The 27,813-nt window shown below is 44.5% G+C and overlaps 1 protein-coding gene across 6 annotated transcripts in view; it reads right to left on the reverse strand.

Moving 5' to 3' along the window:
- The window catches only part of LOC143981458 (NACHT, LRR and PYD domains-containing protein 3-like), a 156,632-nt gene that overhangs the window by 43,469 nt on the left and 85,350 nt on the right, over positions 1–27,813 (reverse strand). For all 6 annotated transcript variants that reach the window (XM_077479329.1, XM_077479334.1, XM_077479332.1 and 3 more), the window contains 2 exons: positions 26,087–27,797; positions 23,765–23,908 (listed from right to left, as the gene is read on the reverse strand). In XM_077479329.1, coding sequence (XP_077335455.1) covers positions 23,765–23,908; positions 26,087–27,797 — 1,855 coding nt within the window. The remainder of the gene's footprint in view (positions 1–23,764; positions 23,909–26,086; positions 27,798–27,813) is intronic.

Consider the following 27,813-nt stretch of genomic DNA (forward strand, 5'->3'; position numbering starts at 1 on the left):
TACATGGTGCAGGAATACCTAGGGGCAAGGTCAGACTTGGACACCTTTCCCACCGAAAATCCTCTGGCTTACTGGGTCTTGAGGATGGATCACTGGCCAGAGCTTGCACAGTATGCAATTGAGCTACTGGCCTGTCCTGCATCCAGCGTTCTTTCAGAACGCACCTTCAGTGCTGCTGGTGGCTTTGTTACCGATCACAGGGTGCGCCTGTCCACCGAAACAGTTGATCGACTGACCTTCATCAAGATGAATCAGTCTTGGATCACCCACAGTTACCAAGCACCTGAAGCTGATGTAACCGAATATTTTTTTTGAAATATCACATCCCTTCAAGACTGCCTATGCTGATGCTGAGTGACTGTCCTGTTATGTTGATTGTCTATCCTCTTCCTCCTCCGCTGATATGTTGGAAGAACATTTTTGGTTCTGGGTGATGCCATCAGCCCAATTTTTCTGCCCCTGTTTAACAGAGGCGTTTAATTACAATTTTTGATGCAATGCTTTGCAGCAGGGCTAATTCCTGCAATAAAACAAGAGTATATGGGAGAGGTTGCAGTGTCGTGGCACCAGCACCAGTGCCAGCAGCCCAATTTTTCAGCCCCTGTTTAACAGGGACATGTAATTACAATTCTTGATATAATATTTCACAGGAGGGCCCATTCCTGTGCCCACCCAGAGTAACTGTGAGGACTTATAGTGTTGTGGCACCAGCACCACAACCACCAAAGGTCAATTTTTCTACCACTGTTCAACAAGGGCATGTAATTACAATTCTTGATATAATCGTTCACAGCAGGGCACTCCAGCGCCCACCAAGAGTCACTTTGAGGGCTTACAATGTTGAGGCAAAACCAACACCTTGTTCTGCCATTTCTGCAGAGCATATAGGGCAGGCCCCTACTTTCAAACATCCAACTTACAAACATCTCCTACTTGCAAACCGAAGGAGACAACAGCAAGTGAGATGAAAAAAGATGGACGACAAAACAAATTATACAGGGGTGATAACCCTTCCCTATGTTTTCCAAAAAGCTTAAAAATAGTTTTTTTGACTGGAGCTACACTTTAAAAATGTACCAGTTGAAAATTACAAACAGATTCAACTTAACACAACAAATCTACACAGTCCGTCTTGTTTGCACCGCCTGTATACTGCTGTTCTGAGTATATAGGGCCTGGGGGCCACACGCATTTCATTTTTTTAATATGGGTAGGGGGTTCCCCTTAATATCCGTACAAGACCCAAAGGGGCTGATAATGGGCAGGGAGGGCTACCCATGCCAATTTTCTCAATGATTTTCAACCATATTGCAGGATCCAGATATAACATTAAAACCGCAAGCAGTTTGAAATGACGTTATTTCCGTTAAATGTCATTTTGTGCAGGGACTGTTATAAACACGGGAAACACGTGGCACTTCACAGGCATACTATAGACACCCCCAGGCACGATATTTAAAGGAATATTTCACTTTTTTTCACTTTAATCGTCATTAAAATCAGTGCTCCCGCCAAAACGGCCGTTTAAAATTTTTTTGTAGCATTGACTTATGTCCCCTGGGGCTGGAGCCAGGTCCCCAAACCCTTTTTAGGACAGTATCTTGCATATTAGCCGTTAAAATTAGCACTTTTAATTTCGAACGTTCGAGTCCCATAGACTTCAATGGGGTTCTAACGTTCGTACGAATTTGGGGTCCGTTCGAAAGTTCTGGTGCGAACCGAACCGGGGGTGTTTCCAGCTCATCCCTAGACACAACCATATAATTAAATAGAAAAATGGAGATACGAGATATCAAAAAACACTTTGAAAAAAACAATTTGAAAAGTAATAAGTTAGTATTCTTTATATATAAATTTATTCAAGAATAGAAAGACTTACATGATAGGAAAAGTTAAAAAGATTTTTTGACACAAAGAGTATGTCCACACATATGAAGATCTACATCAGATACACATTGCAATCCAGAAAATACAAAAGTTCAAAATCTATACAGGAGAACTGGTCACCCAACAGTGGAGCATATAGATGTAATTCAAAAATTGGATGTCCTACCCCAAAACTTTCTGTAGATGGCACTGGTAGTACACAATAAAGATGGTATTGTTTATATAGTGTGGTAGCTTGATTGATGTGGGTACAGCTGGAAGTAGACATATCATCAGTATGGAGAGAGAATTTCCATAGATGCATATACCAATATAAAGTGTAGTTATACAGGCACTCACCACGCTCGGTAGGTACAATATATGCCAGCCAGAAAAGTAGGGAGAATGCTGATGTCCTTTTTTAATTATTAGTGCAGTAGGGTAGAGCTGCACAAGCCAAGTCTATAAGGATACAAGTAAATGCTAATAGTGAGTCTGTCCCAGAACGAGAGGGAAGGAAAGGAGGGGAAGGGAGGGAGGGAGGGAGGGGAAGGGAGGGAGGAAGGGAGGGAGGGAGGGAGGGGAGGGGGAAGGGGGCGGGAGTATGAACTCAAGGAGTAGGTTATCATGTACTGAGGGAATACTTACCTAATATGTGTACTGGCGTGAGACATCCGCCATACACATGTACCGCTCAGCAGAGTGAAAGGGCATCTAAGGGAGACGCTGATGATTGCGTCTCCCTATGTTCGTGCATATATACATACGTACTATATAAACAATACTATCTTTATTGTGTACTACCAGCGCCATCTACAGAAAGTTTTGGGGTAGGATATCCAATTTTTGAATTACATTATATATATATATATATATATATATATATATATATATATATATAGATAGATAGATAGATAGATAGATAGATAGATAGATAGATAGATAGATAGATAGATAGATAGATAGATAGATAGATAGATAGATAGATAGATAGATAGATAGATAGATATATATATATATATATATATATATATATATATATTTATTTATTTATTAAGTCATTACTCCCTTAATTAAAAATTGTAAAAAATAATTAAAAAAATTTATCTTTAATTAATATCTTCATATCCAACGTATATGCCCCCACAGTGCCCTATATACGTCCGGCGCACATGGCCCCTAAGTCTGCATGGTCCCCCTCTGACAAGTATTGGTTTTTTATCTCTATATACATTTGTGCTTTATATACATTTCTGAGCAATATGCATGCAGTAACATATATGTTTTATTTAAAACTCTGTAATTTATCTGTAAGATGTATTTATGTATTCTGTCTCTTTTTTGAACTTTGAAGTGTTTTTTTACTCACGCCCCAGAAGAAGCATTTTCTCCAACAACGCGAAACATGTCGGGCAAGTTCTGTGGTTTCTACATCAGCTCTTCACCATAGCACCCATATACATCAATCTATATGCTCCACTGTTGGGTGACCAGTTCTCCTGTATAGATTTTGAACTTTTGTATTTTCTGGATTGCGATGTGTATCTAATGTAGATCTTCATATGTGTGGACATAGTCTTTGTGTCAAAAAACCTTTTTAACGTTTCCTATCATGTATGTCTTTCTATTCTTGAATACATTTATATATAAAGAATACTAACTTATTACTTTTCTAATTTTTTGAACCTATACTGGTGCCTTTAAAATCCCAAAGTCCCTACTCATTTTTCTTCTGTAATTTTACAACCATATAATTGCTAGCGTCAAGGAAGGCATGCACCTCATGAGAGACTGGCATATCATTCACACTGGCACCGCGGAAGGGGACGGGATGAAACTCTCATATCTAACAAAGAGGATTCAGACGCTGAAACTGGCTGACAATTTGGCTCATAAGCCACTACCTTCATTAACTCTGTTGGCCCAGGGGATGGCGATGTTGATTTATCCCCTTACCTAAACCCCTAAGTTGAGTGGTTGTTTTACCGCACAGATTCTAACCAGAATCGCAAACCTGTTACTCTGGTGTGTTACAACCGATTAATCCACCTACGTTTTACCTCACTTAATTTTTACTTTTTTGTTTGTTTTTTTCCTTTCTTTTCCTTTTCTTTCTTACTAACCATCATCTAGGAGTAATCCAGGAGACTTCCTAGAACTACCTTCCGGACTCAGCAGTCATCACTCCAATACCTACCAAACCTCGCTTTCTGGGGAAACCCAGCCACACGCCTGTGACAGGTAACATGTAATACTCTAATATAAACATAACTGCAGTAAATCAGCCCCACTAATCACCATAGGATGCCTTTCAATATCTCTTCACTCAATGTTAAAGGACTGAATAGCCCTCAAAAAAGAGATGACAGAGAGAAGCTATTAAGCTTCACAGTGATATCTTTTGCATACAAAAGACCCATTTCTGTTCTCTCAAATCCCCAGTTTTTCAGCACCATAAATACCCACATGTTTACACGGCCAATGGCCCCCCAAAAAAGGGGGAGTAGTCTCAGACTCAGTCCAATTTAAAGAACTGGATGTTCATATGGATAGCTTGGGCAGATATATAATACTGGTATGTGAGATTGACAATACTGTATATACTTTGGTTAACATATATCTACCTAACATAAAGCAGTTAAAGTTTTTGAATAAAATATGTAAGAAAGTATCTACAATGAGACAAGAATCTACTATCCTATGCAGAGATTTCAATACTGTTCCCGACAGAGAGAGATGGACATTTCTGACTGATCTAAATCCCGACATAGAAGAGTTTCTTTGGACCGTTTCCTCTCTTTGTCGGGTTTTTATGATGTATGGAGATGCCAGCACCCATCAGAGAAAGACTTTTCCTTTTTTTTTCAAATGCTCATAATTCATATTCTCGCATAGATCTGTTCTTGGTAGACAAATTTATGTTGCAAAAAATTGACCGATCAGAAATACATTGTATTACGTGGTCTGATCATGCACCAATTTCCATTGGCATGGGGGATCACCGAGCCGAAACCAGAGCAAACAGATGGCATAATAATATTTACGTATTATCGCAACCTGCAAACTTAGAAGCTATACGCTCAGCACTTACAGAGTTTTTTGCCATTAATGATCCCTCGGTTGGTGATCCCTTCACGCTGTGGAATGCACATAAAGTGTATATTAGAGGTTAGGGATGAGCCGAACACCCCCCGGTTCGGTTCGCACCAGAACTTTCGAACGGACCCCACGTTCGTTACGAACGTTAGAACCCCATTGAAGTCTATGGGACTTGAACGTTCGAAATGGAAAGTGCTAATTTTAACGGCTAATATGCAAGATATTGTCCTAAAAAGGGTTTGGGGACCTGACTCCTGCCTCAGGGGACATGGGTCAATGCAAAAAAAAGTTTTAAAAATGGCCGTTTTGGCGGGAGTACTGATTTTAATGACAATTAAAGTGGAAAAAAAAAGTGAAATATTCCTTAAAATATGGTGCCTGGGGGGTGTCTGTAGTATGCCTGTGAAGTGCCACGTGTTTCCCGTGTTTAGAACAGTCCCTGCACAAAATGACATTAAACGGAAATAACACCATTTAAAACTGCTTGCGGTTTTAATGTTATATCTGGTTCCTGCAATATGGTTGAAAATCATTCAGAAAAATGGCATGGGTAGCCCTCCCTGCCCATTACCAGCCTATTTGGGTCTTGTACGCATATTAAGGGGAACCCTGTACCCATATTAAAAAAAAGGAAATGCGTGTGGCCCCCAGGCCCTATATACTCAGAACAGCAGTATACAGGCGGTGCAAACAAGACAGGGACTGTGTAGGTTTGTTGTGGTAAGTTGAATCTGTTTGTAATTTTCAACTGGTACATTTTTAAAGTGTAGCTCCAGTCAAAAAAACTATTTTTAAGCTTTTTGGAAAACATAGGGAAGGGTTATCACCCCTGTATAATTTGTTTTGTCGTCCATCTTTTTTCATCTCACTTGCTGCTGTCTCCTTGCGTTTGCAAGTAGGAGATGTTTGTAAGTTGGATGTTTGAAAGTAGGGGCTATATGCTCTGCAGAAATGGCGGAACAAGGTGTTGGTTTTGCCACAACATTGTAAGCCCTCAAAGTGACTCTTGGTGGGCGCTGGAGCGCCCTGCTGTGAACGATTATATCAAGAATTGTAATTACATGCCATTGTTGAACAGTGGTAGAAAAATTGACCTTTGGTGGTTGTGGTGCTGGTGCCACAACACTATAAGTCCTCACCGTTACTCTGGGTGGGCACAGGAAGGGGTCCTCCTGTGAAATATTATATCAAGAATTGTAATTACATGTCCCTGTTAAACAGGGGCAGAAAAATTGGGCCTTAGGCACTGGTGCCATCACACTGCAACCTCTGCCATATACTCTAGTTTTATTGCAGGAATTAGCCCTGCTGCAAAGCATTGCATCAAAAATTGTAATTAAATGCCCCTGTTAAACAGGGGCAGAAAAATTGGGCTGCTGGCATCACCCAGAACCAAAAATGTTCTTCCAACATATCAGCGGAGGAGGAAGAGGATAGACAATCAACATAACAGGACAGTCACTCAGCATCAGCATAGGCAGTCTTGAAGGGATGTGGTATTTCAAAAAAAATTATTCGGTTACATCAGCTTCAGGTGCTTGGTAGCTGTGGGTGATCCAAGACTGATTCATCTTGATGAAGGTCAGTCGATCAACTGATTCGGTGGACAGGCGCACCCTGTGATCGGTAACAAAGCCACCAGCAGCACTGAAGGTGCGTTCCAAAAGAACGCTGGATGCAGGACAGGCCAGTAGCTCAATTGCATACTGTGCAAGCTCTGGCCAGTGATCCATCCTCAAGACCCAGTAAGCCAGAGGATTTTCGGTGGGAAAGGTGTCCAAGTTTGACCTTGCCCCTAGGTATTCCTGCACCATGTAAATTAGACGCTGGCGATGGGTGTTGGAACCAATCATACCTTGGGGCTGCGGACTAAAAAATTGTCTGAAAGCATCAGTCAGACGGCCACCTTCTCCACCGCTCCTTCTGACTGATGCCTCAGCAACACGTTGTCCAGGACCAGGAGTTTGTGACCTCCCAGTCTCTGGGAACGCGTTGCACAGAGCTTTTTGCAAGGCCTCCCGGAGATGTCTCATCCTCTGCTCCCTCTGCGATGGCAAGATAAGGTCGGCAACCTTACCCTTGTACCGTGGATCAAGGAGAGTGGCCAGCCAGTAATGGTCCCTCTCCTTGATCCGAAGAATACGAGGATCCTTCCGCAGGCTTTGCAGGATCAGGGAGGCCATGCAGTGTAGGTTAGCTGAGGCATTCGGTCCGGAGTCCTCTGGGTCACTAAGGACAACATGATCCGCAGCTACCTCCTCCCAGCCACGTACAAGTCCACGTGTTTCTTGGGACTGTAAATCATCCCTATAAGACTGCTGCTGCTGATGCTGATGCTGAGTGCCAGCCTACACCTCCATGCTGACACAATCATCCTCCTCCTCCTCTTCCTAATCCTCTTCCTGTGTGATGGGTGGCACAGCAGGAACACTGTCTGGATAAAGGGGGCCTTGAGAGGCAAGGAAGTCCTCCTCTTCCTGCCTCTGTTCTGCCTCAAGTGCCCTGTCCATTATTCCATGCAGCGTATGCTCCAAGAGGTGGACAAGAGGTACAGTGTCACTGATGCATGCACTGTCACTGCTCACCATCCTTGTGGCCTCCTCAAATGGTGACAGGACAGTGCATGCATCCCTGATCATGCCCCACTGGCGTGGTGAGAAAAAAAACAAGCTCCCCTGACCCTGTCCTGGTGCTGTAGTCGCACAGGTACTCATTGATGGCCCTCTGCTGCGTGTGCAGCCGCTGCAGCATGGCCAATGTTGAGTTCCATCTGGTGGGCATGTCACATATAAGGAGGTTCTTGGGCAGGTTCAACTCCTTTTGGAGCTCAGCCAGCCGAGCACAGGCATTAAATGATCGGCGGAAATGCACACAGACTTTCCTGGCCTGCTTCAGGACATCATGTAAGCCGGGGTACCTGCCCAAGAACCACTGCACCACCAGGTTAAGGACGTGAGCTACACAGGGCACATGGGTCAGTTGTCCCTGTCGGAGGGCGGAGAGGAGGTTGGTGCCATTGTCGCAAACCACCATTCTCTCGGCCTGCCCCTGCAGAGCTGACAAAACAGTGCGGCTCCTGTCCCCCAAACAAACCAGCGCAAGCACGGCATGGCATCATTTTTCCTGCGTACTTGCGTAGCCCCTGGAACGCCTACGGAGCACCGCTGGTTCTGAGGACAGAGCACTGGAAGAGGCCATGGAGGAAGAAGAAGAGGAGGGGGTGGAGGAGAGAGGTGTGTCACAACCAATAGTAGCATTTTGGAGGCGTGGTGGCGGAACAACCTCCAACACTATTGCACCTTGTCCTGCATCCTTCCCATCAGCCAGAAGAGTGACCCAATGGGCTGTGAAAGACAGGTAACGTCCCTGTCCATGCCTGCTGGACCATGAGTCAGCGGTAATATGCATCTTACCGCTGACCGCCCTGTCCAGCGAGGCAAGGACATTGCCTTCCACATGCCGGTAGAGAGACGGAATCGCCTTCCGTGAGAAAAAGTGGCGTTTGGGGACCTGCCACTGAGGAACCGCACATTGTACAAACTCACGGAAGGGGGCCGAGTCTACCAACTGAAAAGGCAGCAGTTGAAGTGCTAGCAATTTAGCCAAGCTAGCATTCAACCGCTGGGCATGTGGATGGCTGGGAGTAAACTTCTTCCGCCGGTCCAGCAGCTGGGGCAGGGACATTTGCCTGCTATAATCGGACGTGGATGTACCACTAGCAGAGTTCCCGGAAGCACTTGGCTGTGACACACCTAATTCTACACCTTCATTCCTCTCAGAGCAGGTTTCAGAGAGGAATGAAGGTCTAGTGGGGTTGGAGATGCCAGCTGATGAGGAGCAAGGAGAGGTCTGCTTTGTTCTTTGGTGTGGGTCTTTGAGGTATGCTTGCCAACAAGCTGCATGGCAGGTCAACATATGTCTGGTCAAGCATGTGGTGCCCAAGCGGCTGATGTTTTGGCCACGTGAGATACGCTTGAGACATATGTTGCAAATAGCAGCGGTGCGATCTGATGCACTCGTCTCAAAAAAGGCCCACACCAAAGAACTTTCAGAATAACGCGCAGAGGAAGCGCTCTGCGCAGGCGGAGCTCTGCGGTGTGATTCAGTCGGTGTACTGCCCCTAAGCTGGCCCCCGGAGGGCATCCTGCCTCGTTGGACATGTGCCTCCTCCTCCTCCTCCTCCTCCCTCCTTCCAGGCACCCACGTGGAGTCAGTGCCCTCATCATCCCCTCCCTCTTCATCACTGTAGCAAACCTGGCAGTATGCTGCAGCTTGTGGAACATAACTGCCAGATTGCTGTCCTTCTTGAGCATCCCCTCTCTCTGCGCTCACGCTACTGCCTTCCTCTAGCTGAGTGTCATCATCAGAGCCCACCAAACACTGGGCATCCTCCTGGAGCATGTACCCAACACTGTGCTCAAAGAGTTCAGGAGACTCCTCAGGAGGACGTGGTGGGTCTAGGGAAGGAGTCACTGATGATGACATTGAGAGGAGGGAAGACGATGCGTTGGCAGCTGCTTTGCTACTACCCTGAGACTGGGTGAGAGAGGATGAGGAGGATGAAGAGGGCTTGGTCATCCACTCTACCAAGTCGTTGGCATGTTGCGGTTCAACATGTCCAGCTGCAGAAAAGAAGGACAAGCATGTCCCATGGCCACGTGCTGATGACAATGCACCGCGTCCACGACCAGCACTGTTGTCTCTAGACACAGAGCCTGCTTGCCCTCTTTTATCGGCTCGCGCCTGTCTGCCTCTCCTTGCTGGCCTTCCAGACATGGTAATGGCCTGAAGGGAGTTGGGTAAAACAGTAGTTGGGTAGTTTATATTGTGCTAGAGGCACACAACACCCACTAACTCCTGCAGATGCCTTTTTTATAGAACAGCAGAGATAAAGGGGTATATACAGATGTATACTGTGCTGTGCTGGAAGCACACACAACTTCCAATAACTCCTGCAGATGACAATTGGGCCCAAATAGAGAACAGCTATGTAGGTGGATTATAGCGGTATGTACTGGGTACAGAGCACACAGACAGCACGCACTATCTCCTGACACTACTGACTGCAAGCTCTATTATTAAAGATGGACCACTAGCTATATAGGTGAGGTGAATATCACGGTGTATACTGCGGTCAGGGCATGCAGACAATAACCAGAAAACAGCAGAGATAAAGGGGTATATACAGATGTATACTGTGCTGTGCTGGAAGCACACACAACTTCCAATAACTCCTGCAGATGACAATTGGGCCCAAATAGAGAACAGCTATGTAGGTGGATTATAGCGGTATGTACTGGGTACAGAGCACGCAGACAGCACGCATCTCCTGACACTACTGACTGCAAGCTCTATTATTAACTAGTTGTCGACCGCCGGCCGTCAAATGACGGCCAGGCGGTGCACCTATTGTGGCGGGAGGCCGTCATATGACGGCCTCCCGTTTAAACAGGGAATGCGCGCGATCGTGCGCGCGCATCCCTGTTTCTTCGGTGGCGGCGCGTCACGGAGACACCGCTCGCCACCGAAGGGGGTGAACAGCCATTCGTTATGGCTGTTTACCAGGTGATCGGCCGTGATGAAGTCACGGCCGATCACAGATGGTAACACTCCTAACGTGCACGGCGCTTGCGCGCGATCGCAAGCGCGCTGCGCATGCACGTCGGTGGCGGCGTGTTCCCCGGGAACACTGCTCGTCACCGACGCTGGTAAACAGCCATTGGCCGGCTGTTTACCCACGTGATCGGCTGTGAAAGGATCACAGCCAATCACTCAAATGTAAACAAACCGCGGTAACGGGATGTTACCGGGTTCTCCTCCTCACACACCGATCGTAACATCTCGTTACCGCATACAGTGTACACCAAACATACTGATTGCCCCCCCCCAATAAAGAGGACCTGTCACCACCCCTCATAGTACCTGTCAATCACAGTCCATCAGAGTACCTGTCACAGCCCATCAGAGTATTTGAGTACCTGTCCCGGCCCATCAGAGTACCCGAGTACCTGTCCCGGCCCATCAGAGTACCCGAGTACCTGTCCCGGCCCATCAGAGTACCCGAGTACCTGTCCCGGCCCATCAGAGTACCCGAGTACCTGTCACGGTACATCAGAGTACCCGAGTACCTGTCACTGCACATCAGAGTACCTGAGTACCTGTCACGGCACATCAGGGTACCCGAGTACCTGTCACGGCACATCAGGGTACCCGAGTACCTGTCACGGCACATCAGGGTACCCGAGTACCTGTCACGGCACATCAGGGTACCCGAGTACCTGTCCCGGCACATCAGGGTACCCGAGTACCTGTCCCGGCCCATCAGAGTACCCGAGTACCTGTCCCGGCCCATCAGAGTACCCGAGTACCTGTCCCGGCCCATCAGAGTACCCGAGTACCTGTCACGGCACATCAGAGTACCCGAGTACCTGTCACTGCACATCAGAGTACCCGAGTACATGTCACGGCACATCAGGGTACCCGAGTACCTGTCACGGCACATCAGGGTACCCGAGTACCTGTCACGGCACATCAGGGTACCCGAGTACCTGTCACGGCACATCAGGGTACCCGAGTACCTGTCACGGCCCATCAGGGTACCCGAGTACCTGTCACAGTCCATTAGAGTACCCGAGTACCTGTCACAGTCCATCAGGGTACCCGAGTACCTGTCACAGCCCATCTGAGTACCCGAGTACCTGTCACAGCCCATCTGAGTACCAGAGTACCTGTCCCAGTCCATCTGTGTACCAGAGTACCTGTCACAGTCCATCTGAGTACCCGAGTACCTGTCACAGTCCATCTGAGTACCCGAGTACCTGTCACAGTTCATCTGAGTACCCGAGTACCTGTCACAGTCCATATGAGTACCTGTCACCGCCCTTCAGAGTACCCAAATACCAGTCACCAAACCATCAGAGTACTTGTCACCAGGCCATCAGAGTACCTGAGTACTTGTCACCAGGCCATCAGAGTACCCGAGTACTTGTCACCAGGCCATCAGAGTACCCGAGTACTTGTCACCAGGCCATCAGAGTACCTGAGTACCTATCACCAGGCCATCAGAGTACCCGAGTACCTGTCACCAGACCATCAGAGTACTCGAGTACCTGTCACCAGGCCATCAGAGTACCCGAGTACCTGTCACCAGGCCATCAGAGTACCCGAGTACCTGTCATCAGGCCATCAGAGTACCCGAGTACCTGTCACCAGGCCATCAGAGTACCTGTCACCAGGCCATCAGAGTACCTAAGTACTTGTCACCAGGCCATCAGAGTACCCGAGTACCTGTCACCAGGCCATCAGAGTACCCGAGTACCTGTCACCAGGCCATCAGAGTACCTGAGTACCTGTCACCAGGCCATCAGAGTACCTGAGTACTTGTCACCAGGCCATCAGAGTACCCGAGTACCTGTCACCAGGCCATCAGAGTACCTGAGTACCTATCACCAGGCCATCAGAGTACCAGAGTACCTGTCACCAGGCCATCAGAGTACCCGAGTACCTGTCACCAGGCCATCAGAGTACCCGAGTACCTATTTGCAGCCCATGTCTCATAGAATATACGTTGGGGTGTTTGCTTTCCAAAATGGGGTCATTTTGTGGGTAATTGCACTGTCCTGGTGGTCCAGGACCTTCAAAAGTGTGATGGGTAGGAATGAAATAAGATGTGTCATTTATGCTCCTAGAACGCCTGAACGTACTACTTCAATGTTCGGCCTTTCTATGTGGCCAGGCTGTGTAAAAGTCACACACATGTGGTATTGCCGTACTCGGGAGGAGTAGCAGAATGTATTTTGGGGTGTAATTTTTGCTATATACATGCTATGTGTTAGAAATATCTTATAAATTGACAATTTTGTGTAAAAAAAAATGTGTTTTAATTTTTTTCCACATATTCCAAAAACTAAATAACCATTCAAAAGACTCATTATGCCTCACAGATTATACGTTGGGGTGTTTGCTTTCCAAAATAGGGTCATTTTATGGAAAATTCCATTGTCCTGGTACTCCAGGGCCTTCAAAAGTGTAATAGGTGGTTGAGAAACGAGATGCGTAATTTTTGCTCGTAGAACGTCTGAAGGTACTACATCAATGTTAGTGCTCTGTATGTGGCCAGGCTGTGTGAAAGTCTCACACATGTGGTATTGCCGTACTCGGGAGGAGTAGCAGAATGTATTTTGGGGTGTAATTTTTGCTATATACATGCTATGTGTTAGAAATATCTTATAAATTGACAATTTTGTGTAAAAAAAAATGTGTTTTAATTTTTTTCCACATATTCCAAAAACGAAATAACCATTCAAAAGACTCATTATGCCTCACAGATTATACGTTGGGGTGTTTGCTTTCCAAAATAGGGTCATTTTATGGGAAATTCCATTGTCCTGGTACTCCAGGGCCATCAAAAGTGTAATAGGTGGTTGAGAAACGAGATGCGTAATTTTTGCTCGTAGAACGTCTGAAGGTACTACATCAATGTTAGTGCTCTGTATGTGGCCAGGCTGTGTGAAAGTCTCACACATGTGGTATTGCCGTACTCGGGAAGAGTAGCAGAATGTATTTTGGGATGTAATTTTTGCTATATACATGCTATGTGTTAGAAATATCTTATAAATTGACAATTTGTGTAAAAAAAAATGAGTTTTAATTTTTTTCCACATATTCCAAAAACTTCTGGAAAAAAATTAACCATTCAAAAGACTCATTATGCCTCACAGATTATACGTTGGGGTGTTCTTTCCAAAATGGGGTCATTTTATGGGAAATTCCATTGTCCTGGTACTCCAGGGACTTCAAAAGTGTAATAGGTGGTTGAGAAATGAGATGCGTCATTTTTGCTCGAAGAACGTCTGAAGGTACTACATCAATGTTGGACCTCTGTATGTGGCCAGGCTGTGTAAAAGTCTCACACATGTGGTATCGCCGTACTCGGGAAGAGTAGCGGAATGTATTTTGGGGTGTAATTTGTTGTATGCATATGCTGTGTGTGAGAAATAACCTGATAATATGACAATTTAGTAAAAAAAAATAAAAAAAATAAAAAATCTTCATTTTGCAAAGAATTGTGGGAAAAAATGACAACTTAAAAAAAACTCACCATGCTACTTACTTAATACCTTGGGATGTCTACTTTGTAAAAAGGGGTCATTTGGGGGGTATTTGTACTTTCCTGACTTGTTAGTGTCTCAAGAAATGAGATACACCTGATGTACTGAAGGCCTGATCAGAAGTGATCAATTTTCAGTGATTGGCACCATAGTTTGTAGACTCTATAACTTTCACAAAGACCAAATAATATATACTAATGTGGGTTATTTTTTACCAAAGATATGTAGCAGTATAAATTTTGGCCAAAATTTATGAAGAAAAATTACTAATTAGCAATAATTTATGACAGAAACTAAGAAAAAGGCATTTTTTTCACAAAATTTACGTTTTATTTTATTTATAGCACAAAAAATAAAAAACCCCACTAGTGATTAAATACCACTAAAAGAAAGCTCTATTTGTGTGGAAAAAAGGACGCAAGTTTCATATGGATACAGTGTTGGATGACTGAGTAATTGTCATTCAAACTGTGAGAGCACTGAAAGCTGAAAATTGGTCTGGTCAGGAAGGGGGTGTAAGTGCACTGTACTGAGGTGGTTAAAGATGGACCACTAGCTATATAGGTGAGGTGAATATCACGGTGTATACTGCGGTCAGGGCACGCAGACAATAACCAGAAAACAGCAGAGTTAAAGGGGTAAATACAGATGTATACTGTGCTGTGCTGGAAGAACACACAACTTCCAATAACTCCTGCAGATGGCAATTGGGCTCAAATAGAGAACAGCTATGTAGGTGGATATAGCGGTATGTACTGGGTACAGAGCACGCAGACAGCACGCACTATCTCCTAACACTACTGACTGCAAGCTCTATTATTAAAGCTAGATCACTAGCTATATAGTGGTGTATACTGCGGTCAGGGCACAGACAATAACCACTACACAAGAGCAAGATAGGAAATCAGCCAAAAACGATTGGTGTGTAACTATGTTGAAGGTACACAGAACACCCACTGCTTCAGATGCCAACACACTACACGAGGCCGCCTCAAAGGCGGCCTTATATAGTGTGGGGCGTGCACTACACAGCCTGAGCTATGATTGGCCACAGGCAGGATGCCTGTGGCCAATCATGGCTCTCCTCGCTGCTGGCGCTGCGATTGGCCAAGCATGCGGGGTCACAGTGCATGCTTGGCCAATCACGAGCCAGCAATGCACTGCGCCATCACAGTGCATTGTGGGCCGTGCGCACCACATGAATTTTGACGCGAACGGACCAAGAGTTCGGATTTTGCCGAACGGACGAACAGCCAATGTTCGAGTCGAATGTACGTTCGACTCGAACACGAAGCTCATCCCTATTAGAGGTTTGCTCATTCAGATGAGCGCTAAATTTAAAAAACAACCATCACAAAAACTGGACGAGCTACTGACTAAGATAAAACACTTAGAAACTATTAATAAGCAAAACCCCTCCCTAAAACTTAGAGATGCACTATTCATTACTAGGCAAGAGTTGAGAACGCACCTGATAGCCCAACATAACCACCAGCTTCGCTCTTTAAAACTCGTACTTACAGATGTGGCAATAAAGCTGGGAAAACATTAGCAAACCAACTAAAGGAAAAAATACCCACACAGAAAATATCTTATATTTGGAACCCTAAAACTAAAAGAATAGAAAAGTCACAAACCCTAAAGAAATTTTGGATGCCTTTAGTGATTATTACGAAGCATTGTATAATCTTAAAAATGACCAAGACACTCCCCAACCCAATGATGGCTGACATCAGTGAATCTACCTACTGTATCCCAAGCAGACTTAGACAAATTGAACCAACCAAAAACGACCCAAGAAATAGAACAAATATTAAAGACCCCTCCACATAATAAGTCACCAGGCCCAGACGGTTACTCTTCAGAATATTATCAGTTATTTAGTAACATCTTATCACCATACCTACAATGGTATTTGACACTGCCACGGCTGTAGCTGGTTTTCCCTCAGAAATGCTCACGGCCACAATTATTACACTGCCCAAACCAGGTAAGGAACCTAACATGCCGCAAAACTTCAGGCCCATCTCATTGTTAAATGCAGATGTGAAGTTATACGCCAAGCTATTAGCACACAGATTGACAAATATACTGCCCCAATTAATAAATTATGATCAGGTGGGTTTTGTGTCGGGCTGACAAACAACAGACGCTACTAGGAGAATGCTTAATATTCCACATATAGTGGAAAAAGAAAGAAGGCCTTCTCTGCTCCTCACGTTGGATGCAGAGAAGGCCTTCAATGGAGTACACTGGGGGTACCTTAGAGGGGTATTGGGGAAGTTTGGCTTCTCCGGCCTGATACAAGATGCAATACTGGCTCTATATTCCTCCCCGTCAGCATATGTGTATACGGAGGGAATGTTCTCCAAATAATTTCAAATCACGAACGGAACGAGGCAGGGTTGCCCCATGTCCACATTAATTTTTGCACTAATAATGGAACCCTTAGCAGAGAAAATCAGATCTGACCACTCCGTACAAGGCATAGCATCACAATCGTACCAGCATAAAATGACATTATTTGCTGACGATGTAATATTATCACTCTCTAACCCAATCAAATCTCTACCTGTAGCCCACAGTATTCTCCAACAATTTGGCAGAATATTCTATTACAAAGTAAACACAATAAGTTCAAACATATTAGGTATAAGATTAACAAAAGAGTAGAAAATAATTTACAAGAGATTCTCCCATATCCATGGACCACACCGTCCATTACCTATTTGGGTATCAAACTCACATGTCCACTCTCTAAATTATACCAAGAAAACTACGTACCACTCATTGACAAATGCCAGAAAGAACTCTCAAGAATTCAAAAGTTTTACCTATCCTGGTCCGGACGGTTAGCAGCATATAAAATGCTAAAACTGCCAAAAATACTTTATGTCTTTAGAGCACTGCCAATTCAAATACCCGCTAATTTCTTTATAACAATACAAAAACAACTGTTGGGTTTTGTGGGGGGAAGCAGGGCGAGGTGCTCTCCTTTCATACAAAATAAACATAAAAATGCAGGGGGTATGGGCCTGCCAATACTGAAGGATTATTTCACAGCACTAGTTATTGACCAGATTAAAAATTGGTTTGTTAAACCAGTCATCAAACCATGGTGGCAACTAGAACTTACTAGATTTCAATCACCTTCACCCCTTTCATTTCTCATGGCCTCAGTCATACCTACAGCTAACCAAACCACAGACCACCCCACAATTCAAGCAGCGTGTAGGGCATGGCCTGAGATCAGCTTAGAAGGTTCAGCACATTACCCAATAGTCAAAGTCCCCATTCCTCTGGAATCCATCAAATGGTTAATCCCTAACATAGCATTGAATAAATGGCTTGAGAACAAAATAAGTAATATAGCAGATCTCACCACAGGGGATAAAATAAGGCCTTTCACATACATTCAGCAAAAATTCCGAATCCCAAACACAGAAATCTTTACCTACACACAGAGAGCTTCTTTGGTTCAAAGCATAAAAATGACACATATCCCCATCATAGAAAAATATGGAAATTCCTTCAGTCCTGCAACACCAAAGCTAAAGGTATAACATTAATATATAATTCTCTTCATTCTAAAGATGTCTTTCAGTAATATAATCCAATAATAAAGTGGGAAACAGAGTTGGGAAAGACTTTCTCGGAAGCTCAATGGGAAAAAGTCATTAAATGCAACTATAAGTACTCTAGATGCTCAAACTATGAAGAATTAAATCAGAAACTTATGCTGAGATGGTACTTTACTCCATACGTTGTAGCCAAATTCTCAAGGGACAATTCCAATCTGTGCTGGGGGGGCAGGTAGGTGCTCTTTTACATGTGGTCTGGGCCTGCCCTCTGCTCCATAAATTTTGGTCAGATGTATTTAACCTGATTTCAAAAGTGACAAAAGTAAGTGTAAACCTAATGTGGAACAAGCCATTCTGAGTTTAAACACAGCGGATCATCCCTGCTCCATTAGATCCATATTTACACATATCCTATTATCCTATTATCCTATCCTAAGCAAATGGAAGTCCAGCGAAATTCCTAAACTGATTGAGGTTTCAATTAAAGTGAAGATGATTGCTGAATATGAAAATATAATAGCTTGCAGAGAGGGGACATACCAAGCATATCAGTCCAATTGGTCTTCTTGGAAGAATTTCTCCAAAGCCCAGGGGAGACCTGTTCAGAAATAGTCTTCACTGAGCGGACACTACTTTTCATCTTCATTTTTATTTTTTGTTGTTATCTTGTCTATTCTTTTCCTTATTCATACTTCACCTTGTTGTGTCGGTACTTTCAAGATCCAGTGATCCTGGCTCCATTTTCAGTACGTACTTAGTAGATGAGACTATATAAGTAAAATAGAGGGAGGAGTGTGCCCCCTGAAGACACAGTGTGCCCCCAAAAGGGGTGTCTGGGGGTGCCCTTATCCCTGTGACCATGGGATAGATCCTGGTAATTCCTAAAGCAGCAGAATATATGTTGGAGCAAAAGAATCATAAAAGTAGATTACCCGCGACAATTAAAGCGGTAGTAAACCCGCAATTTTTTTTTTCTTTAAACCTGCAAAGCAAAAGGCATAAACTCATTATGAATTACTTACCTTAGAACGAGGCCCCGACATCTGGCCCGATCCACGCCGAGGGAGCTGACATGCTCCCTTGGCGTCTCTTCCGGGTATCACGGCTCCGGCGCTGTGAGTGGCCGGAGCCGCGATATCGTCACTCCCGCACATGCGCGCGGGAGATTTCAGTCCGGCCAGATGAGCGCTGCCGGATTTTCACGGTGAGAACCCCCTTGTGCGCATGCGCCGCTGCAGTCAGCGGCGCATACCGAGGGGAATATCTCCTAAACCGTACAGGTTTAGGAGATTTTTTTTTTACCTACAGGTAAGCCTTATTATAGGCTTTCCTGTAGGTAAAAGTTAAAAAATTTACCATACAACCACTTTAAGACCACCTCATACTGTTCGTTGTTATAATTGTTGTACTATTTATTCTGTTAAGATTGTAAATGGAATTCTTCTGTAATCAGTAATTCTTCAATAAAAACCATGGAAATAAAATAGGGGATAGATTTATGACATTTTTATTATTATTTTATTAGTAATGGCAGCGATCGCCAAATTTTTATCATGACTGTAACATTATGGCGGACACATCGGACACTTTTGACACTATTTTGTTGTATAAATGACAATGGTGCCAATCAGTGCTATAAAAATGCACTGATTACTGTATAAATGACACTGCCAGTGAAGAGGTTAAACACTAGGGGCAATCAAGGGGTTAAGTGTGTCCTAGGGAGTGATTCTATCTATGGGGGGATGAGCTATCTATGACAAGACTGCGATGACAGGGAGCAGTAGATCTCTGTTATGTCACTAGGCAAAATGGGGAAATACCTTGTTTACATAGCCATCTCCCCGTTCTTCTGGTCCATGACACAATCACTGGACACCATCGAACATCGAGTCCAGGGGTCCCGCGGGCACAGAGCACATGGCACCCACAATGCCGCATCTTAAAGGGGACGTACCTATATGCCCACTCGCGCAGCCATGCTATTGTGCCAACGTATATCATCGTGCACTGGTCGGCAATCGGTTAAAATCACTGCTCCTGAAAAAATGGCCATTTTAAAAATGTTTTTGCATTGATACATGTCCCCTGGGGCAGGATCCGGGTCTCCAAACACTTTTTATGGCAATAACTTACATATAAGCCTTTCAAATTAACAGTTTTTATTTTTCACATTCATGTCCCAATGGTGTTTGCATGTTCACACAAAGTTTTTGTGTGTTCGCAAGTTCTGGTGAGAACCGAACTGGGGGGGGGGGGTGTTCGGCTCATACCTAGTCAAGGGTACTAAAATCTGCTGTTTCCACCTGAATTCTGGGCTGGCCAATGAATGGGGGCGGTACGGGAGCTGCAGAAGTGATGGGCTGCTAATCAGGATTAGCAAACGCATCAGGAAGGGCACTTTGGGCTCTACGGGCCTTTCTTTGAATTCTTGGTGGCTGCGGGGCACTTGTGCTAGCCACCGCATCAGGTACACCTGACCTTAGCAGGGACCAGTACCCCATCATCAGAGCTATCTGTCAGGGTGCTCTATACCAGTTTGTATACTGAGCCTGAATCTGACAGTGAGGTCTCTTCAATGCTGTACATTTATAGGTACAGCTAGTGTGACTCACAGGTAAAAGAGCACCTGGTTGTCAGCGACTGCTTCAATCACTACAAAAAATGAACTGTTAGTGCTAGCAGGGATCAGGCGTGACTCTGCTAACACTGCAGTTTTGTGTGCTGTGTTTTGTAAGTGACAGTGATCTATTGATACTGCACTTGGGTGGGCTGGGCTGGGCGGAGTGGCTAAATGCAGGTGCTGGCAGGTATCTGGGCTGATTCTAATAACGCCACATTTTTGGGAACACTATACTATTGGGAACGCTAATATAGACCTGATCAGATCAAAGATATTGATCTGTTCAGATACTATACTAGTAATGGAGCTATATAGTGTGAGTGTGTGTTAGTGTACCTGGCACTAATCTGATGCTGTCTGGGATTGACACTGACCCTAACTGAAACTAAAACTGACGTCACCCGACAAGAGATCTGTACACTATACTAGTGACACTGTGACAGGGAGTGAAAGGGTTAACTCGGGGGAGGTGATCAGAGGGTTAAACCTTTATTAGGGGGTTAATGGGGAGTACCCTAAACCTACCTGGGCCTACCACTAACTGGGGACACCAATACAGTGACCAGTGAAAAATCAGAAAAATGCACTTGGTGACACTGTGACAGGGAGTGAAAGGGTTAACTGGGGGGTGATCAAGGGGTTAAATGTGTACCTACATATCTTGGTGTCAGTGTAGTGTTGGTGTACTCACAGTAGGTATCTTCTCCTCGCTTGCTGGAAACTAAAAGGGCTCCACGAGGGGAGATGACATCACTTCCTCTGCCTGTGTTTACATTACACATATAGAGGACAGTTTGCCATTCAACAGAACCAATCAGCAGGTCCAGCCCAGAAATCATTGACCTGGGCATGTAGACTGATTGGTTCTGAAATCAATCCAATTGTTGTGGGGACGGTGGAGGGGGCGTGCACCCCCCCATACCCACACACGTAAACGACATACGATGATGGCGATTCACACAGGAGAGCCAACCTGTCGCAGTACAACTGTGGTGGCTGGTCAGGAACTGGTTAATGTATTTCCCCCAATACTTACCTGAGCCTGATCTCCATCCAGCAATGTACACAAGAGCAGAGGATCTCTTGGCTCTCTCCTTTCTCATTGGCTCAGACACAGCAGGGGGAGCCATTGGCAGAGGAAGATTTGGGACTTTTTATGGCAGACAAGGACTCATAAAGGGGATGGGAGTTGGGGATGTTCATCATTTCTTCTAGTGATGGGAGAGGGGTAACTTTCCAGGATTTATAACTCCTATCCTGCAGAAGGGAGACAATGACAGATGATATTTCTGGAGTATGAGTTGTATTGTTATGGGACGGCCTTTTGTACAGAAGTGAGAACTGTCTGAGGTCTTTGTCTTCAGAGGAATGAATTGTGTTTTCTGTCTTTATTATGGTCAGGACAAAACATTCCATTCATAGATTTGTAAATATGAAATATTGTATATAAATAATTAGCATTTTCATTTTCAGCCAGCAGGTGGAGCTGAAATCTCTTTTCCACATGTTTACCTGAATGTCCTTCCCAGATCACTGTACAATCCATGTTATTTACAGAGCTCAGTAATTTCCCTTCATAACTGAATGACTCAGAGGAGGGGGAGGGGAGGGGGGAGCAGATTGCTGAAACCCACCGGAGGGACCTCACTGGACATGTGAAAATTGAGGATGAATTGATCTGTGGTGTCTGTAGCTACAGAGGTCAGTGAGGTCTCGGTCACACGTGTGTCAGTACCATGTGATTATGTGACATTTATTCAGCATTTCTAAAGCCTGATAAGCGCCTTCCATGCCTGCCATGAATATTACAATGGCGGCACACAGTACTGGTCACACAGAAGCGGTAGCGTTGTGTCGTGTTATAAATGAAGCCGCATGTCGCTGTCATGAGACATCCACGCTTGTCAGTCGCCTCCATTCATTTCATGGTGATGTCCAATAATCGCTGGGCATTGGAGGACAGACAGCGGAGGCTCCGGTATCCCAGAATGCACTGGGAAATAATAGAGAAGTAGGACAGAGCAGCTCCAGTCACTTCTGGTTGTACAGAACAGCCGTGTGGTAACTCCAATAGCTTCTGTGTGCCGGAAAAATCACCAACCAGCCGGCAATACTGACAGTGCCAGGCAGGGAATGTGTCACTGCACAGCCAAAAACCTCTTCCAATTATATATACTAATCAGCTGAACACAGAAGGATTCATCCACAAAATCCAACACCAAATACATAGAAAGACAACTGTGCAGCACAACAAGTGAGACTCCCTAAACCTACAAATAGGATTTGTATTTAAAATGTTTAAATGATCCACACGTGTTTCAGCACAATTATACAGGAATATTACAATGTTAGAAAAAACAATATAAGTAAGATATTGTCAAAGTGCTCAATATTGCAGCAAGATGAGTGAGACCACCCAATCTTTAGCATACTATGTACATCAAAAAACCTACTTTGTGGTCGGCCACTTATGATTGGTGATGTGCAGGGACACCTCCCTTACAGGATAGATATAAAGATAGCTGTGCAGCACTAGAAGTGAGACTCCCTAAACCTAAAAGTGTTAATATTTACACATTTTAAACAAACACCACAAATATACATGATGAAGCCCTGCCTAGGGCGTAACGTGTAAGGTGGAGACGTCATCACGCCTGTCAGATACACTAGGAGAGCCGCTGCTATACTGTTATGAAGGAGAGGAGGGTCGCCGGGTGCTCTGTGCATTCTTACATGGATATATTGTGATTCTATGTGAGGATATATTACATGTTATTATTAATAAACTATTAATGACCCGAGTATCCCAGCTATTGTGACACATACAAATAAAACAGATGTGGTAACAAGTCACCAAGCGGGTATTATCCTCAGACCGGGAAATCTGTCCTCCAGGGGGCAGGAGAGTGATAGTGAGTATGATGACATGGCGGCTGGTTTTCATTCTATAGAATTATTGTAATAAATCCGAAATCCACATATCAGAGGAGATCATTTCCTCTTCATCACTTCCCCTTTAGGCTCCTCCCACTAGAAGATCAACCCCTCCCCCGGACATTTCTCCAGCATTCTTATAGTGTTTTCAGAGCTTGATAAACACAATGAAGACACATGATAAATGTCATAGAAGTGTTACTGAGCATTGCTTCCTTCTACATAATCATCAGACGTGTGAGCGAGTCCTAAGGGGGTCTATTCCATCCTATTTCCTGCTTGTTAGGAATATGGATGGTCATTCCATATGTACAGAGCCTGGTCACTGTTATACTATAAGGGGAACCCCAAATCCCATGGATGAGATTACAAAGAGAAGGATTCCCTCAGAGAGAAGAGAAGACATGAGAAGAGGACAGGTGATGGAAGATTCTACATGGGTGAGGATGGAGGACACCCAGAGATAGAAGGAGACACTGAGAGATGGGAACAATCACAAGACCACAAGACGTCACATTTCCCCATCACGGCACATCACACATTTCTCTTACCATAATTCCTGAATTTTACTCTCCGGGTTCATCAGAAAGGAAAGAGAATCCGACTTCATTTCATATCCTGAAGAGGAGGAATCTTCTTCTTCTGCTTTGTCCTCTCCCGGACAATCTTTACTGGAAATAGTACAATACTCAAATCTAAAATCCAATAATGAGATAATAATTATCACCAAGAATTTATGACCTCTGACCCCAAGAATAACAATGTAACCCCCAACATTTCCCTTCCACATGGCTGACTTCCCTCTGGCTCTACAGCCTCATACTGGACCTGATGAGGACTTCTCATTGGTGGCTATGAGTGGTCTTTGAAGTCACACTCCAGACAAAACTTAAAGGAGGCCCTGATATGTATACGGGGTCTCCGGCCTTCCTACACAGGGGTCTCCATTCAGCTTCTGGAAAATCCTGGAACACCACTTTGGTTCCAGATATAAAATGCAGTCCAGACATTCCCATCTCCGCCCACTTCTGCAGACAATTGGTCCCTCCAGTGTTGGGATGATGATGTCACACCCCTGACATTATTTCCCTCCCCCACATCACTGAACACGAAGCTTTCCCTCCAAATGTTCTGTGTGATAAATGGTATAATTGGGGGCAGGGAAAGGGTTAATGCGATGTAAATGATGTGATTGTTCCCAGAAGTTGTGTAGAAGGTGATATGTGGGAACCACCATTTAGCTCTGGTTCACACAGCACAACATGAAAGTCGCAGCCACTTCCAGCTTGACTTTGCTCTACAACTTCCCGGCGACCAGGTGCGACTTCAAAGTGACTTTACTGAGAAGCATTCCTATGTGACTTTGATGATCCGTGTTTATAGCGTGTTTTATCACATGACAAAACATGTGTCTGATAACCGTGATTGGGGCGTCATTAACAATCAGGCTGCATTTACATCTGCATGATTCTGAATGCACATCAACCGCCAGAAATTGTGTGCTTTGCCGCACGTTTCAGAAATGTGCTGCGACCGTGCGTCACGCTTGTACTGCAAAGATGGCAAGGCGAGCGCGATGCATGTTTCCAAAACGTGTGGCAAAGCATGCGTTTTCCTGCAGGTTGCCGGGCATTCAGAAACGTTCAGACGCCAACGAATGGTATCACAAGTGCAGCGTGTGTTGTTACACATTTTCAAAATGCACAGCAAAGCATGCGTTTTCTTGGCGTGCGTTCAGAAATATGAAGATGCAGATGAATGGCAACACAAGTGTGATGTGCGTTGCCACACAAAACACGCAGAAAATCATGCGTTTTCTTGCGGGTTGCCGTCAGTTGTAAATACGTTTCCATTCATTCACATCTGTACAACTGCACAGCAACCTGCAAGAAAATCCATGCTTTGCTGTGCGTTTCATAAATGTGCGACAATGTGCGTCACACTTGTGTTATTATTAATTTGCTTCTGCACATTTTTGAATGCATGGCAGACTGCAAGAATACATGCGCTTTGCTGTATGTTTAAAAAACACACAGCAAGGAGCATTGCTTTTGTGTTACCATTCATTTACATCTGCCCATGTGTGGCGTGCGTTGCTGTGCATTTTTCAGACGTATGAAAAAGCGCACATTTCCTGTGTGGGTCGCCTCGTATTCGGAAACACGCAGATATGAATGTCGGCTGATTGTTAATGACACCCCAATCACAGTTATCAGACGCATGTTTTGCTGCCAAGATGCATGACGCTCCATGACTGAGAAGATTCTTGAGCTACTTTGGGGTGTTTGTTGCATGTCGGGCAGAACATTCCAGTAAATGGGCTCCCTATACACAATGTGTGATTACACATGAAAAATACACAAATAATGGAAGTGGGAATGTGCGTTTCCTCTACACTCAGGTGTGACTGGGATGTGATTGGAGGAAGATTTTAGGCAGCAAGGATGACCAGGGAGGAGAGGTGGGGGGTAAAGAAGCCTCAGAAGTCGCAGCAAAGTCTTAAAGATTCAGACAAATGTGCGACTTTCTGGTGATTTTACATTGAAGTCTATGGGAGTCGTGCAGCACAAGAATCACACAAAAGTAGTGCAGGAAGTATTTTCTTTTGTTGCAGTGACTCAAATCGCAGCAATTAAGACAACGCCCAATAAAATCTTTGTGTTTTCACCTGACCTGCGACTTTACATGTCATCAGAATGTCGCTGGAAAATTGCTGTAGTGTGAAGCAGTGCTTAGGGCTGAGGAAAGTGTGAGTTCCCAGGACTTCTAACAAGTGTGGTAGATGGAGAACATGTCTGATAATCACCGTTATACTGTATGCAGGTTCCTGCCCATTCTCTGAATTCAGTTAGGATATCCTCACACTCACTTACATGACATACCGACTCCTGTGTAGGAATGGAGATAGAAGTTTCCGGCACTCTGGATCCACAGTGAGAAATGCAAAATGTAAAGACTGAAAACTTTCTCTCTTCAAAGACTTCAAGCAATAGATCAGCTGCTTGTAATTATTCCTGTTCATCCACAAGTGATCAGTATAAGAGCCGCGCAGAGACAAATTTGTACAACCCGACATGACTCTCCTAATGAAGTCCTCATCCTGAGTCTCATACAGACAGAAGATGAAATGAGTACGGAAAGTCTGATTGAAGCCCTTCATGGCCCATTCTATGATTGCAGGTTTGGCTCGGAGTGAGATGGAGATTCCTGTGGCCTCTGAGAATGTCTTCACCTGATTTTCATTTAAGAGACCAAACAGGAATTGTACAGATAATGATAAATGTGAGTAATGTGAACTGAGGTCACGGAGTGATTTCCCTTTACAGATCTCCGGGAGGAAAGTACCTTCCATAGACCCAGACCCATCATCCATCCCATAATAGAGAGCAGCAAGGAACTCCTGTACACTCAGGTGGATGAAGCTGTAGCAGGTCTGGTGACGGACGTCCCAATGAAAGATGTTCTCATTCAGAAATACTGACTCCACCTCATCCAGAGAAAGTCCATGTCTTTCTAGATCTTTCTTCTCAAATAAGATTTGTTGGTTCAGAAGTCCCTGATTGGCCAGAGCACACAGCTTCTTCAGACAGGTTTGTTTCCGGTGTACAGACTGCTCCTTCTTGCTGTGATGGGTTAGTAAAACCTCCAGGTAGAGAAGATAAATTGAAGTCGTTGTCTTACACTGAATTACATCCAAATCTTTTCTTATTTCTTGTTTCATTACAGTGCAGACAATCCAGCATGTGATGGGGACGGCACACATGGTGTACACAACGGCATTGTCTTTTATTATACTGAGAACCTTGTCTACATCTTCTTTATTTCCATAGAATTTATGGACATATTCCTCTCGATCGTCCCTTGTAAATCCCTGGATTTCCACATTGCGAGAATCATCGATGAATGTGTTAAGTTTCTCCATGGCCAGTGACCTTGTGGTGATGATCAGAGAAGATTCTGGGAGAACATGTCCCCTGAGCAAGCTTTGGAGAATTATTTCTTTGTGGGTTTCCATAGAAATGTCAGGACAACCCTCAGATTTCTCCTCCAGAGTCCACCTCAGTTCATCAAACCCATCAACTATGGTGAGAAGTTTTCTCTGACTTCCAGGATCCTTCAGAATAGACACCAGGTCATCTGAAGTCAGTCTGCAGGTTCTGGATAAAAGTCCCACAAGACTTATGTTTTCAGGGATGGTGTTGAATTCTCTACAGCTCAGATAAAACAAAAAATCAAACTTGTCTCGGTATAGATCCCCAGAGGCCCAGTCCAGCATGATCTTCTTGGAGGTCATTGTTTTTCCAATCCCAGCAGGTCCTTGTAACACCACAATCTTAGGGATGAACCCACATTCATCAGGATCAAAGAGGGCCTGGATTGTGGTTGGGGATCTTTTCTCCATGATCTGTAGATGTCTTCTGCCTGAACTCCTTATTTCTTCTTCTTTTCCCTCTTTATTCTGGGGTCCCTTTATCATCAATAAATTGGTGAATCTTTCCTGTAGATGAACAGTCTCCCCCATACGGGAATTATATTCTTTAATCCTCTGGAACTTCTCTTTCTCTCTGTGTTCTTTGCTGATGTCTTTATGAGAGAAAAG

The sequence above is a fragment of the Lithobates pipiens genome, unplaced genomic scaffold (assembly GCF_037356315.1).
Source record: "Lithobates pipiens isolate NorthernLeopardFrog02 unplaced genomic scaffold, aLitPip1_a1.2 Scaffold_157, whole genome shotgun sequence".
Lineage (NCBI taxonomy): Eukaryota > Metazoa > Chordata > Amphibia > Anura > Ranidae > Lithobates > Lithobates pipiens.